The sequence below is a fragment of the Carettochelys insculpta genome, chromosome 3 (assembly GCF_033958435.1).
Source record: "Carettochelys insculpta isolate YL-2023 chromosome 3, ASM3395843v1, whole genome shotgun sequence".
Taxonomy (NCBI): Eukaryota; Metazoa; Chordata; order Testudines; family Carettochelyidae; genus Carettochelys; species Carettochelys insculpta.
The window spans coordinates 39,670,856-39,687,285 of NC_134139.1; the positions used below are offsets into that span (position 1 = coordinate 39,670,856).

Consider the following 16,430-nt stretch of genomic DNA (forward strand, 5'->3'; position numbering starts at 1 on the left):
ATGACTTAAGTTTTTCTTCATCTCTAGTTTCTTGAACTATGAAACATGATCTGACAATTGGATAAGCAATCTGGGTAACATTCACTAGCTGTATAATTACAGATGTTACCGAGGTGCAGTGCATACAGACTGAATGCATGGTGTGAGGTTTTTTTCTGTTTTTTGTAGCCTACGCAATAATGAAACTATTTTTATGGTTTCCTAGTCCCTTATTTACTAAGCCATAGAGTACTGTTTTCCAGTATTTAGATACAGCTCCACTTTTCTAGTTTGTACATTGTGTAAGGAGGCTGTAAAAGAAATCAAACCTGTATACCTTGAGCAAATCACAACAAAAAGTGCTGGATGAGGGCTATTTTAAAAGACTGAATGTTATTTGATAGGTGTGCTAAAACACCACAAAGGACCATGCTAATTTGCGGCTGTTTAAGCAATTGAATGCTCATCATTTTTGTCCTGGTAGAATTGAAGGCTTTTTCTCCAGAGGTATGAAGATAAGATAGTAACACCTGATTTATATTCCTGTTGAATGCCAACTGACAATCAAAAAGCCCTCAATACTGTCTGTTACAATAGAGCAGTAAACCACAATGGGGTGAATATGCAAGATTGGGATGTGCATTGGATGTGTACCAAAGATGCTTTGCTTTAAAACTGCCAAGTAGTGCACAAATAGCATCTGTAGCATATCTTCCATTGTGGAAAAGTAGTTTCTAGCAGGCTATGCAAAATAGTAAAGAAAAGTGTAAACACCTTTTCTTCACTTTTTAAAAGTTATTCAAAACACAGTTTTATGTTCATTTTAGGTTTCCTGGAATCAGCCTGCCTGCAGTAGTTTGTGGCCAGATAGCAACTCTCAATCCCTGTTTTCTACTGAACAAACTAAATTAGGAGTCCTGTTGAAAAAATCAAAATTGAACATGACTTAAAGGTGTTGCCAACAGAGCAGCTGGGCTCATGAATTAACAGGAGGAAGCCTGCCACTTTTTGCCTTTGTCCTTAACCTGCAATTCTAGACTTTTCCCTTTTTTCTTTTCCTACTTCCTAAACTTTACAGATTTTGAAACTGAATTAGGATTCCTAAACCAACATCTTATCAGAAACTTCCATTTAAACATACCCAGCCACATCTTGAAAACTGTGGCCAAATGCAAAGGGAAGTAGAAATGTCCTTCTGAAATGGTGGTGGAGGAAGATAGTTTGGCAGCCAAAATCTGCCTGGTTTCAAGAAGAAAGTCTCAGGCCCACTGTATTAGGCCCCCTCTAGGTTTCTCATGCCTTATTGGGAATTGATGCAAGGCGATACATGTACCAGATAGGTGCTAGTAGCTAATAAGATCTTGGCTTTGGATAATGTTCTTTTCTATGATATTTTTAAATCACAGCTTTCACCTCCCAAGGTAACTGGAGCTTTTGGGGTCTCCTCATGCTTTAGGTAACTTGTTTATAGGCTGACTAAAATATTTTTCATTGGAATTATCAACATCAGGGTGTAGGTATAGATTTTTGTGCCTGGACTGATGCATTTTCATGATGACTTTGTATGGCTGCTTCAGAATTGTCAGCTGCTCTTAGATACATAAGTAACCTGACAGTGAAGTTGGTGGACGCTACCGAAGTATAACTGAGGGAAGGACAGAAGTCCTATGTGATTATTTTCCTGTTTTCCTTCCTTTAGCTAAGGTGCTGCATTTTGTAGGGATTTGGGCTACAGCTACAGTTGCAGCTAAAAACATAGGGAAAGATTCTGTACTGTAGCTTTGCACAGCTCTGCTCCTGGGCCTAGGCTGTTGCAGATTCCTTCCAACCACCAGTATTGAAGCATTCGGGCCACTCCACCCTGACAACTCTTGCCTTGGTCTGCCCTTATTCTGAGATTTGTGCAGGGGGTAGCTGTAGAGCTGCCTACACCACTCCTGCATTTGGAGAATCCTCCAAGGGATTGTACTGTCCCTTTTGTGGTGCTGGAAGAATAATTGTAATAGGAGACAAAATCTGCTCCCTTAATCTTGCAGCCTCTTGAAGGACAGACTTCTGGAATGGTTCCTCCTCAGAGAATACCGAAACTGAATTACCATATGAGCTGTTGTAGTTTTAATTTTTGAAATAGCTTGATCATGTCTGACAGCACTGGATTAGCACTGGCCTGATTTCCTGTAAAGCTTCTCATAGCGAGGCTTGGAAGGGGAAAACAATGCTTTCTCGTCTAACTGCCACCATTTCTGTAGTATCTGTAAAATTTGGCACTATGCCTCTTTAATCCTGAAGAGATGGTTGGGCTTTTCAACTTTGATTTTTCATTGCTGAGTTGAAGCATTTCAGGACTTTCCGTTAGTTCAATAAACAAATTTAAAGCAGCTCACTTGCTTGGAAAGCACAGTTGCAGGGTTGGAGGACGGGTTATGTTCCATGGAGGACATATGGGCCTAACTGCCCCCTCTTTACTTTTTTCTATTTTAAAAAAACAAAATGACAGACGTGCAGTATTCCCAATTTAAAAATGAGAATTAAAATTGGCTTTTGGAGCACAAACTATTGAAGTCTTTTGGACTCCTTGTGGTGGAGGCAGATATGGGAGATACTCAACTTCAACTGTGTCCCAGTACAATGGTAATAAACTTACTCATATTAGGGTAAAAGCACACTCCCACTATGTGTTGCTCTTTTCTCTACTTGTTCTATAGTTAACTTCCCTAGTAGTAGGACATGTTTAAAATCCTCACTCCTGCTTTAAAAACCAATACATTTTACAATTAGCTGTATTTTAAAAGCAATAAATTGTGTACATTTCTGGATCATTGGTACACTGTTAACATGCTACTATAGGTTTAACTTATCTAATCTGGCACTCTGTTGTCCAGTAACATCCATAATCCAGCATGATTTTAATTGGCCAGACAGTCATTTATCATGGGTGTGGCCAAGTTTCCCATGGTCCCATAAAGTTTGTTTCCAACCATCAGTCCTGGCTCTGTGTTCCGTGCTGTTCCTGACCTATAGTTTACTCCAAATGTCTTTTAAGAGCCCAGTATGCACAGGAAGGGTTGGTAATAGGCTAGATAATAGACATCATGTGGTCTGGCAAATTCTCTCATCCAGCACCAGTCAGGTCCTGAGGGTGCCAGGTTAGAGAGGTCAAGCTATACTTCAAGCCTTGGACCACCACCGATGGTGGGGGGCAGTGCTGCAGCAATACACACCCTGTTGTGGCTTGATGCTTAAGAAAAATAACTGGAACATTTGTATTATTTTGATAGTTATCACACACATTTTATAAACCATGAAATAAATTGCACAGCTTGCACTCTTAATGGAAGCCTAAAACTTTTTTTTGTTAAAATTTAAGCTTTAAATCACTAGAACTTGGAATTATAATCAGTTGCGCCAGATGAATTTGTACCCAATGCTACATAATCATTTGCCTATTTTGAATTAAGAAGTTGCATTCATGCAAGAAATGCTATGTTGATGCTAGAAAAAGCTCAAGTAAAATTTAGCCTCAAAAGGACACTGTCAAGTACTTTTTTATATTTTTATACATCCCATTGTTTGTAAATATCCTCTAAGCTTGAAAATAAAATTTATTTCCCTACCAGATTTGTTATTCTCCATTTACATGGATTCCCTTCTTTTAAAATATCCTTGAAAACAACTTGTCTGAACTTACTTATTTGTGTGCAGGGATCATGTGGGAATAACCTTTCAATCAACTGCTGTTGAGGGTATACGTTTGTTTTGCTCACGTCTTTCAATGTTTAAGAGAGTTACTGCCAAGGACTGCTGGATTTTACACAAATATTCATATTTAGAATCCACAGGACATTTCCCACCTCTCTTATTACATCAAACAATTTTAAGGTACATGAAATCTGAGATGTTATATTCTTGCCAGTATCTTTTAATAGCCAAAGTTATTGTGGAATTTTACCTCCACCTTCTAGCATGGTCATAGTTTGACTACCTCTTATTCATAGTTGTTCTCTCATTTGTTTAAACCTACACGGAACCTCAGGTGAGCAAAACATTACATTTTATTAAAATATGTAGAAAGTCAGCTGTATGATTTAAGTTTTTCTTGTTTTATATTGTTTTGCCAATACTGTACACAAAAATAACCTATTTAAAAACAAAATCATTAGTGGTTTGTGTTTACATCATTTTAGTTTACACCGGAATTAATTATTAGTAGTGTATCTAAGCAGGCCTTATGAAATGCTCTTGTGGCACCCCTGCAGTAAGTGATCATGGCTGCTATAGGCCAAGAAAGTACAACAAAACCAGGATTTCACAGATAGCACTCACAATCAAGGTGTCAAGTGAAAATCCACTGTAAGAGTTTGCTTTCATTTACTTGTGTATACCTTGCATAGAAAGTGCTGAAATTTGTTCAGTTTGAGGATGTTAACTCATACATAGAATCGATTAACTAGAATGACCTAACAGTAGGCCAGTTACCCACAACACATAAGCATCATGTAGATTTGTCACTGCAGTCTCTTTGTAGGATAATGGAGGGCAGCAGTGGAGATAGGTGGAACAGGGAAACTGCTGAGACCCCAGGCAGAAATCCTTGAGCCTTCAATGTTGCCTCAGGTTCCAGAGAAACCACATACGTACCTGAGATAAAGGCACAAAGAAGGTGTCTGAGGAAGCAGCAGGCCAGAATGGTGGTATACTTCTCATACTTGTACATCAGCACAAAGGCACATAACCTAGTTTAATAAATCCTGGTTGCATACAGAGAATGGTCCAATACAAGACAAGCTTATTTTTTTCAGTAAGTAGCATTATAAAATGCACATAGACTTCATTTTCTTTACTGTGATTTTAATGGTTACTGACAGGCTCCTTTTGATTATACAGTGTCTAATCTTTGGCTTTACTTCCACACGAGTTCATGAAATCCAGCGACAGCTGCTGAAAGAGATTTTGAATGGTGCAAGTTCTCTTTCTGATCAGAATGTGTAAATCTTTGATGAGGAAGCAGGGCAAAAAAATTAAAGCGGTCCCCCATTTTCTTAGGATTCATCAACATATCATAGCCTTGTAACAAGTGCTTGCGCATTGCTGTGTCACTTGAATTCTGTAACAGCACCTGAAAGAAATAATGTTCATTATACCTTTAGAGCTGTACCACCTGCTCTTCCATAAATAACCATTATAAACAGATTCTGTTCTGCTCTCTTTCATTTCTATGCTAATGTAGTACTGGTGAGATGAAAAGGAACCTTGCACAAAAGTTTAATTTTAATAAAACTTGCAACCACATTATGGGATATAGAAACAAGGGTTTTACAAAAAAACAACTTGCAATGAGTACGTGTAACAAAAGCTTTGTGTTCATGACTAATAGTGTAGACCTGCAATCACTGGACCATACCTGCAGCCGGACATCAATACCCATATTCTTTAAGAATTCTTGTTGCTTGATAGGTCCCAATGTGGCTACTCTTCCCTGTGTCATGGTTCGAAGGTAACTGAAGTCAACATCTGCTGTCAGGTCTGCTGTACCTGGAGCTATTAATACATCATGAAGTTTATGACTGCGGAAACTCTGAAAAAATGAAGTTACAAGATAATCTAAGCTAGTGCTCCCCTAGCTGGCAGTCTAGCTTTAGACCCAAAATATGCCAAAAAGGAATAAGACATGACCGACAAGCTGAATATCAGCTTGGAATAGACACTTCAGATCTGGAGAAATGTGCCTGTCCCACGAAAGCTTGTCACCTAATAAATAATATTGCTAGTCTTTTAAGGTGCTATAGGACTGCTTTTCTGTTTTTGTTTTGTGTTGGTACAGACTACCACGGCTACCTCTGTGAGTATTTAAAGTTTGTTCTCTAGTTATAAGAGCAAAAAAATCATTGGTAAAATCAAGAACCCACCTACCCATCTCTTCCTTTTTACAGAGCCCTCCCCACCCCCGTAATTTATTTACAGCCCAATTCTGCAACTTCTATCTACTCAGAAGCAAATCTTCACCCAAAAGTAATTTCACTGACTGCTGTGTGGAGAGGGGGCAAGTTGCTTTTAGCCAGCAGTCTTCCTCTTTCAGAACTTTGATTACTTTTTACAGCTGTTGATCCTGTTCTGCGGTAAGAAGTGAAAGATAAAACAATCAGTTAATTATCAAACTTACCCTGAAAGTGTCAGACTTATTTCCATTATGACCATAATCAGCAATCAGTGCCGCTCCCCCATCTTCTTGAATACGACAAGCAAGTCTCTGAATGAGGACACCGGCATCGGGACATACTTCTACGTGATCTCTTGTTTCTTTACCCTAATGCAGGATGTAAGGATTAAATGCGTAAGTCAGCACACACAGAATACTCCGATTTAGAGCAACTTTTTTTTTTGAAGTCTCTCTCCCTTATGCCCATTTATATATTGTTTTGTTATACCTGGGTCAGACCCCCCTGCACTAAGCTGTTCAGCATTACTTTAGCAGCTTCTTGAGTTGGTTTTGGACAGTGTTTAATAACTTATAGAAGTACAGTAAAGTCTTGACATTTGTGAGTGTGCCATTCGCGAATGCCACTTCCCTGGGGCCGCAGTGCCGGCAGCTGTTGTGTCTCTAGAGTCCCATATTCACAAAAATCAACGTTCATGAGGGTTCTGAACACAGAACCCTTGCGAATTTTGAGACCACACTGTATATTATGGTGATAGGAGAAGTTGTGAAAAAGCCCACTGTACAATTCAACTTCCTCACCTACCCACCCCAGAACAGCGTGATGAAAATTCTCTAATGAAAATGAATACTAGCCTGAAGTTGTCATTATTATGGCATTATAATTGGAGGTTAAAAACACGACTTCAGCCACCTACTCTCTCACAAAAGGCCCTGCTCAGTGGAAATTGCTCACATTATAGCCTTAACCCCAAAATATTTTCTTAAACAGTTATGAGATCAAAATTTTGCTTCACTGAGAAAATGTAGCGTTTTCAAAGATCACACGGGTTTAGAAAAATGTAGTTATAGCCTCTTAAATACTGTGATGGGCATACCCAACTTCATTTCAGCAGAACACAGTCATACTGATGGGTGTCTGAATTTAATGATTCACAATTGTCAAACAATAGGATCACATAGAATTATTTAATCAAAGTTTAAGCAGATTACTGCAGCACTATATAGCTGCGTCTACACGTGCACGCTACTTCGAAGTAGCGGCACCAACTTCGAAATAGCGCCCATCGCGTCTACACGCGTCGGGCGCTATTTCGAAGTTAACTTCGACGTTAGGCGGCGAGACGTCGAAGTCGCTAACCTCATGAGGGGATCGGAATAGCGCCCTACTTCGACGTTCAACGTCGAAGTAGGGACCGTGTAGACGATCCGCGTCCCGCAACGTTGAAATTGCTGGGTCCTCCATGGCGGCCATCAGCTGGGGGGTTGAGAGATGCTCTCTCTCCAGCCCCTGCGGGGCTCTATGGTCACCGTGGGCAGCAGCCCTTAGCCCAGGGCTTCTGGCTGCTTCTGCGGCAGCTGGGGATCTATGCTGCAGGCACAGGGTCTGCAACCAGTTGTCAGCTCTGTGTATCTTGTGTTGTTTAGTGCAACTGTGTCTGGGAGGGGCCCTTTAAGGGAGCGGCTGGCTTTGGAGTCCGCCCTGTGACCCTGTCTGCAGCTGTGCCTGGCATCCCTATTTCGATGTGTGCTACTTTGACGTGTAGACGTTCCCTCGCTGCGCCTATTTCGATGTTGGGCTGAGCAACGTCGAAGTTGAACATCGACGTTGCCGGCCCTGGAGGACGTGTAGACGTTATTCATCGAAATAGACTATTTCGATGTCGCAACATCGAAATAAGCTATTTCGATGTTGGCTGCACGTGTAGACGTAGCCCATAGGACACAACACAGAAAGAATACATGCATTACCTTCCTTACTGTAAAGAGCTGACCTCTAATTCTCTCCCTTCTGTAACACTATTTTACTTTTCCGTACACAAAACAGGTTTGTCTCACATCCTGCGTAATTTCCCATGATTGATTTGCCATATGTTTTAAGGCTCTCTTATGTCATTATTTACAGAATTTCCTTTACTGTACCTTTATATGACTAATAAGCAAGAAGTCACTTATCTGGTGGTTAATCTAGTAGCTAGGACAATCAGCATTTCCCCAAAACCTCTTTTAACAAACCCTCATTTCCTCATTGCAGAGGGCACCTGCAGCAACAGTTGCTCCTGATCATTCCAGCAATCCTGTTTATATTCTACAGACACTTTTGGTAATCTGAGGGAGGCTTATTCCTTGACATTTATTCTCCCCGCAGACTTGGAGATTCCAGCTAAACTGGATTATAGATCAATGCTCAATCATGAGAAATTCCTGAATAAACGTAATTCCTGGGTTATGGGCCAAGCACTAGATTTTACTATTCCAACAAACACACTATTGTTACCACAAAGATTCTGAGGAAACAGTTAAACATATTGTTGGTCCGTTACTAACTATTAACCCTGTAAATCCTCGTCTTTGAATTTAATTTTCATTTATATGTTAAGAGGTTTGCTAACTGAAGCCAGTGAGGGACAGTTTCAGTGGGTAACATGCTAGCTTGGCCTCAGGAAGTCTGGGTTCAGTGGCCAGCTCTGCCAAAGATCTCCCGTTTAGTTTGTTGTAACCCTCTACCTCGGATTCACGTTAACCTTATGCACTCTGAGTGAGTTTGAATGGGACTATGCACAGCGCATAAAGTTAAGCACCTGAAAGATTTTTCAGAACTGGGACCTTATAGTATAAAATCTATAGGGCAGAAACGGTCTTTTAGTAGGTTTACATACAGCACTTAACACACGAGATCAAAGAGCTTTTATAAAGCAAACACAACAAAATGCATTAGTTATGGCTATTAACGTCACAAAGATGTACCAGCTTGAACATTCATGACAGCAAACAGTGTTGTACAAGCACTGTTACACCCATCACTGCCTTTGGAAAAGGAGAGGCAGGGTGATAGTAAGGTTTTGAAAATATGAAATACTCTTACTACTCAGGAGGAGCAAAGTTCAAGGTTTTCCCCAAAACAGTAAAACTATGCAATGATTTAGACGAAGCTAATAAACTCAGCCAAAGATGTTATGCGAATCACAAAAATTGTAACCAAAGTACAAAAATATAACCGGATGCTTGAAAAAGTAGGGCAGTACTGATCTAATATAATTCAGGTAGATGTAATCTCACCTGTATGAAGTAAGCTGTGGCAGGGGTGGCAGATGGTGCCAGAACAAACCGCAGCTGGTTAGGAACATTTGGATCTATATCAATCAACACTTCACGCCATCCGTGTTCTGTTCTCTATTTAATAAACCAAAAATTTTTATTTGATGTTACAAACTGTAGCCCAGCAGAATGTAGGTATCTATTAGATTTAAGTTCAAAAGACGTAGGTGCTTATGCATTTTTATAACTATCAAACTGGACCAATATCCACCCAGAATCCCAACCCACCAGCCTTGAGGGAAAGCCTGTGAATTGGTCTGGTAGAATGCTTTGAAGGTCAGTAAATGCAGGCTTAACTACATCCGTGGAGGAGTAAGTTTAAGAGTTGGTACTTCATTGAAAATCCTCCACCTTCAGCTCTCTCCCATGTAAACAGACAAGGAGGTAACAACTGTATCAGCTGATTGCAACCTCTCATTTTATCATTTAGCACTACTTACCAAATTCTGATGAACAACCATCTCCAGTATTTTATTTCCATATTTCCATAAGAATCTGGATTTAAATTTCTCCTAAAACCTTAGCAGCCTTTTTCTCAATAATACACATATCACAGTATCTTTTTCAATCCTATTTTTTCTTACATTAAAGAACAATAGTAAGGCTTCAAAATGCAGCTACAGAAATTTGTACCAAATTGTAACTGGTAGGGTTAGGGAACAACTCCCACTCTGGCTTGATAATGAGTTTTGTATTTCCAAATTCCCCGCATCCCTTAAACAGAAAGTCACATGCAAAATGGCTTCTGGAGGTACCTGAAATTTATGTATTGGCAAGGCATCAAAAAATTCATGTGCCAAATAAAAGCTGGCTCCTGTTAAAAAAAAAAAAAAAAAAAAAAATGTATAAGAAGGTGAGTGCTTCAACATAAAGTCATTAACAGTAGTACTTTCTACTTGATCACACCTTCCATTTGGGGATCAAAATATACTTTGTAAATAGTAAGGAGTTAAGCTAGTCAACATCACTATGAGAAATGCAATTATTATTCCTGTTTTATATCTGCTGAGGCATAGCCACATTAAGGCCCAGATTTAAAAAAGTGGCTATCATCTTTGGAGCCTCTGTTTTTGATTTTCAGAAATGCTATGCACTCAAAGTGCAGATGAAGTCTATGGTACCTTCATGCATTCACCATCTGTGAAGAACAGGCACAAAGTGCAATAAGAAGGGTACCCACAAATGTAGGTTGTCAAAAACTGTAGCCACTTATGAAAATCTGGGCCCAAATCTTGTCCAGGTTCACAAAAGTAGTATAGGCTACTTCATGCAGAATGATTTTTCTATCCATAACCATGTTGCAGAGAAGTTCTCAATTATAAAAAGGTCACAACAGAGCAAAGAAAGCCATCATTACAACAAAAATAACCACAACTACCTTGTGGTACATCTTGCAGCTGTCGGTACCAGAAGATTGGAATTCCAGCTTTGCTAATACCTTTCATGTAGAAAGGGGAACCAACATCAATCTCTGATAGTGTTTTCCCTCCTGTCAGTGTCAAAGCTTGGATCTCACTGAGTTTGGGGCTCACCTCTACCAGGTGAATAGAAATGTCACATTTATTGAACAAAGAGCCAAGCTGGTTAAAGACCTGTAAACAGAAGAGGAATTCTGTTAGAGGCAGTTCTGTGCTGCAGTACTGTAGACTTTTATTAATAATTGATTTTAAGCAATGCTTGCACTGATAGAGACTTAAAAATGTGACAGGAGCATATCAGGGGTAAAATCCTGGGTCTGCTGACTTCAGAGGGACCAGAATTTCATCTGAGAATCCTGGGGAGGAAGGCAACCAGATAGATCATCTAAGGCCTGATCCCAGTACTCTTTACATACCATTACAGGTAAAGACTGGATAGGTTCAGTTCATTTTTCAGCAGCAACAATAGAAGCCTACATGTCTTTATCCCCATAATTCATTACAATGTCTTTATCACCGCAGGTAAATTATGATGTCCCTCTGGCCATGGGGGTGGGGAAGGGGGAATCAAAGAAAGCACAGTTCAAAGTGAAAAGTTAACTCTCATTGCCCCTCCAAAAAGAAAAAAATCAATTCAGGTTTGAGAGATCATTAAATGTAACTCCCTTTCTCCCCTGCCCACAACTGCAGGGTTCTTTTACAAGAAAAAGAGCTTTCAATTTTGCTCATATGGAAGTCATGGGAACTTTGCCATTGACTTCAACAGGAGCTGAACCAAGCCCTATGATTCCACAGAACAACTCAAACTAGAGGATGGAAATTTGCAGACCTACATCCTTAAAAAAGAGGCAATGAAGGGAAGCTTATTGAGTTTGACATAAAGAAGCAACTCCCCTGAAACTTACACCAAGGTTTGGTTTTGGAGTGCACTGGTTCACCAGCAATCTCTGATTTTTCCCAAGCAGGGCACATGAGAATAATGTACATTATCCACTCAATGATCATTATTACATTTGACTTTTGTTGGTGAGTGGAGGAGTGAGAGCACCTTGTATTTCCCCTGGAGTTCTGAATTCCAATAACAACTTCCCTTTTGAATGGTAATGTGATTCGTACTTATTAGTGCATAGTTGAGAAACAGCCATTGCATCAGAAAAGGTCAGACACCCTAAAGTGTTAGGAGCCTCTGCCATTGTCACTGGAGTAAACTGGAATTCAGGATGCTCAGCACCTCTTCTATTTGAGCCTCTAACACTGTAATCCTATTTCTGGCTCCTGATTACAATCAACAACATTCACATAAACAGCTAACTACTATGGGTAACTCTTTTCTCCATGAATTTTCTAAAGGTGTACTCTCACCCTCTTCCTCAGTGAAGTTGTCTATAACAGCAGATTAGTGATGGATCTGCACAATTTGCTTCTAGTATCCAGTGTTTTCATCTCACTTCTGAGCCCCCCAGTTTTCTCACTAAAATATCAAGATTGCAGATAGATATGTTTAGGTAAAATCCAATGTTGTAATCTAGTAACCAAAATGCATTCAGTAGATAAGGAAGTGTCAACACATATGGAATTTCATTTCTAATTTCAGGTTTCAATATGTTAGCTGTGTGAGCCAAAGAGAATCTAGTAAACTCAAACATACAGAGAATATTAAATTATTTTTACATACCCGCAAAATATCTTCTGTAAGAGTGCCTCTACCTGGGCCTAATTCCACCAACTGGAGAGTTTTAGGTTTGCCAGTGGCCATCCATTCACTAACATACCATATTCCTACTAACTGCAGAGAAGAAATATACAAAAAAATTAGTAGAATTTACAGCATTAGTGATACATATCCCTTCATTTCACTTATAGAAACCAGGACACTCATATTATCTTACCAGTCTTACATCATGTCTGCCCTGAAAAGCGGCTATGTAAAAATCTCATGCTTTTACTAAGCAGCTAACATGACCCCTAAACTTATAGGCTTTGGCTACACTAGCACCCCACCTTTTGAAAGGGGGATGCTAATGAGCCACTTCAGCAGATGCTAATGAGGCGCTGACATGCATATGCGGTGCCTTATTAGCCTAATGGCAGCTGCACGTGTTTCAAAAGTGCTGCTTTAGAAATGCATGCCGCCAATGCAGATGGGAGCCTTTTGAAAGGACCCCCTGACTTTGAAAGCCCCTTCTTCCCATTTATAAGGGGCTTTTGAAATCCAGGGGGTCCTTTTGAAAGGCCCCATCTACACCGGTGGCGTGCATTTTGAAAGCGGCACTTTTGAAACATGCGTGGCTGCCATTATGTTAATGAGGCACTGCATATGCACGGCAGTGTCTCATTAGCACCTGCCAAAGTGGTTCATTAGCATCCCCCTTTTGAAAGGGGGGTGGCTCGTACAGCCACAGCCATGAAGGGGGCAGATCTGATTACTGTCAGTGCTGAAGAACTAAAACAGCTCCAGGAGACTGACTGAATTCTTTTCCAGATTGTGCTTCAAAAGAATTGTTAATTAAATATCAAATTCAAGTCACTTGTGGATACCAGCTGAATTACATATAGGCAACTATCACACTTATGTTTTCATAAGGGCACCCGAGAGCAGAATTTCACCTGCACCCTTTTTGTTACTAATAATGATGCATCAGTGAAAAAGAACATAGCTTGGCTTTTAGATCCCATGATGAGTTTTCAAATCTAGAAATTATAATAATTTTTTGCTTACCAAACAAATTTGGTATGAAAATAATTTACACAGAAGACATGTGACATCCCCAAATGTTTTTTTCTTTACAGTTGCTTTTCAAATGTCTGCTTATTTTTGTCTCTCAGCAAGTGTTATCAACATTGGTAACTACAGTATATGAAAATGTGGTCATATGTGTTGTAACAGTATGTTTTAAGGATGAAAGGAACATTTAAAAATTCATTTTATATATTACCTCCCCAAAGATTTGACTTATTTCAGGTGAAGTAACAAAATCCCCTCTTTCTCCTAACATATCATGGTGCATATAGTAACCCTAAAACAAAGCACAGAGAGAAACAAAAATCACATTTGTTTTCCATTTAGTGATAGGTAAGCCATCATATTCCAATGAACTTTAAAAAATAAATGACCTTCCAGTCTACTATAGGACTGTGGTCATTGGAATGCTGAAAAAAATTGAAACCATTCCAAAATATCCCACCAAATTCCACCTAGGGAAAATGGTGGGGGTTTGATTGATGCAACAGGAAATTTTATGTCCAGGGAAAATAACAGAAATGCTTGGGTTTGTAAAAGAAAATAAGTAAATATTAAAACAATCAAAACTTTGATTTTTTGAGAGCCTATTATTTCCCTTTTTATGAGTCCTTAGAAATTTGAAACTAAGCCTTCCGCATGGCAGCTCAGTTTTCTATGGTCATTTGATCAGCCCAGGTTAAGACTGCAAAATTGTGAATTCCATTTGAGGGAGGACAATATGATTTGTACAGCATTCAAAATTAATTCTTTTGCAGACTCTACAGCCAGCTAAAGTAGTAATTCTTCACATCACAACAAAATTCAGCATTGCCATAATAATTTAAACTAACCAAGTGGCGAAGGAGATGGTGCCAAGTTAACTAGAACAAAGACACACAAAATAAGATATTAAACAGCTAAGGGGTAGACAGGAGGAACCTGATGGCAGGTGCTTCCAGAGATAATGCTGCTACTGTGGCAAGTGCGATGCAAGTCTGAGGTGCAGATCTTCAATTATACATGAAAATGTAGCCAGAATGAGGAAAATCTCAGCAACAAACTCTCCTCCCATCTCTTGCCTGCCTCCCAACTGAATGAGCATTTTCCCAGGAGTGAGTTTTTGTGCCGTTTTCCTAACATGTGGCACTTGTGAATATTTCTGTAGGAGACCAAAATGAGTGAAACTTCAGGTTTGTAGTGCAGTTGCCCCAAGGGCAGTGGGAATATTCCATCATATATATCCTATTATTCCAGGCACACAGACAAGATAACACTGGCACCAACATTTAAGATGTTGACCCTATCCTACCCTATCGGAAGTTGTAACGCAGACAATCCAATTACATGGTCACAGGGGTCTGCATTGCAAACCACTCTTCTGCTTCCCATCTCAATCATAAATAATTCTGCAAATGAAAGCATGCCAAAACAGCTTTAGGAAGGGAACTGTGTGTCATTATTAGCTGTGGTGGTTATTAATTAACCATGTGATATGTGGGCCCAAACTGTGAAAAGCCCAAACAATTAACAAAGTGGCTATCCTGGTTATAAACTGTATTTTGAACTGAGTCTGCCCTGTCCATTAAAAGAAATTAAAAACATTCTTTGAGAGAGAGGGGCATTTACCAGATGTTAAGGATTATCCCATCTGTGGGGCAGGATCTTCCCTATTTTACAATAGCTGTATTTAGAAGTCACGTGCTACACACTTACCTTCCCAGGATTAGTTAGGACTTCCCGCATATACTCAGCAACTGTAATAGGGCCAGTTGACTTGATTTTGAAAATTAGATGCTTTAGCATGGGAGTAACTTCAGTGCCATCTTCTGCTTTGCTCCCTGAAGCTACACAACGGCGTCCCCATGTAGACTGGAGTGCTGGAGACACTGGAAGGGGAGAAAACACAGATACCCTTGCTAAAGAATGTGTCATTATGTGGTCTGTTGAAGCAAGGAGGATACCTGTAGCACTTTAAACACAAATGGATTTATTAGGGCATAAGCTTTCGTGGGTAAAGCCCCTTTCATCAGATGGACTAGAATGGAAATTCAAAGGCAGGTATATATGTAAGATAATTACTGCAGAAGAATGAAGTTACTCTTCATTGAGAGGGCGATCAGTCAGGGTGATTAGTAACAGAGGGGTGGCCAAGAAGGACCAAGAAGTCCTGTAACACCTTACAGACTAACAGACAAAGTGGGTCTTTACCCACAAAAGCTTATGCTCCAAAACTTCTGCTCGTCAGGGTGATTGTGGCCGTTGGATGTAGCTGAGGGGGAGCTGTGGCTGTCTTTGGAGGAGAAGCTGTCAGTCCAGGTGATGAAGTGGGGTTTCCCCACGACAGCTTAGGCGCTAATAAATCCATCGTACCTGGGGTGCCATAGGACTCTCCTGGTTTTATAAGTGCAGACTAACACCATTGCCCCTCAGAAACTTTCCCCGATCAGGTGGCAATCCGTGGGGCGTGGCCCGAAGACAAGGCGGGCGCGGCTCCTGCTCGAGCGGACTGTGCTCAGAGACTGTCGCAGGAGAAGGGCGGCGGAGAGGGAGGTGCCGCCGCCGTCCCCCCACCCCCGGCCGGCCGCCCGCACCACCACCAGCCCCAGCGCGGGCCACGCACCGGGGATACACCAGGCTGCTGAAGTCGAGGAGAAGCAGCGGGGACTGGCGGCCTCCTGCGGGGATGGAAGCGGGTGGGGGGTGTCAGAGACCCGGCTGCAGAGGTGGGGCCGGCCGTTACCATGGCGACGGAGAAGTCGCTGCTGCTTATAGACACCTAGTACAGCAGCGAGTACATGCCGCCGCGCGGACAGGCTGGTCATGTCTGCAGCCCCGTGCCCTTTGACTTTCCACCTTTGACCTGACGCTGCCAGTTCCTGGCTGAGGTGTATCCGTCACTTCCCGCCAGGACAGGCAGTGGGAGTGAGTCTTCAGTTGGGCTAGGCACAAGCGACGATGAAAAGTATGAGGGGTTCTCTGGCTGTGGGGCGGGCGTCCCTCTCCCCTTTCCCGGGCGGGAACCTCTTTGGTTCTCCACCTCCCTTGCCGGACCTGCCAC

General features: G+C 40.9%; 1 protein-coding gene across 5 annotated transcripts; it reads right to left on the reverse strand.

Annotated features, from left to right (window-relative positions):
• Window positions 1-113: 113 nt before the first annotated feature.
• NDUFAF7 (NADH:ubiquinone oxidoreductase complex assembly factor 7) lies at window positions 114-16,230 on the reverse strand. Of its 5 annotated transcripts, none has more exons than XM_074989668.1 (10): window positions 16,113-16,230; window positions 15,086-15,258; window positions 13,587-13,667; window positions 12,326-12,436; window positions 10,611-10,824; window positions 9,988-10,046; window positions 9,194-9,307; window positions 6,140-6,283; window positions 5,381-5,554; window positions 114-5,095 (listed from the first exon to the last, which is right to left on the reverse strand). In XM_074989668.1, exons 1-10 carry the CDS (start codon window positions 16,192-16,194, stop codon window positions 4,880-4,882), a joined length of 1,368 nt encoding a protein of 455 aa, XP_074845769.1. In that variant the 5' UTR covers window positions 16,195-16,230; the 3' UTR covers window positions 114-4,879. The 5 variants fall into 5 exon arrangements, 4 of the variants coding, with proteins under 4 accessions (XP_074845769.1, XP_074845767.1, XP_074845766.1 ...); XM_074989666.1 differs by having other exon boundaries at window positions 10,671-10,824; window positions 15,993-16,222; XM_074989665.1 differs by having other exon boundaries at window positions 15,993-16,221.
• Window positions 16,231-16,430: the final 200 nt, after the last annotated feature.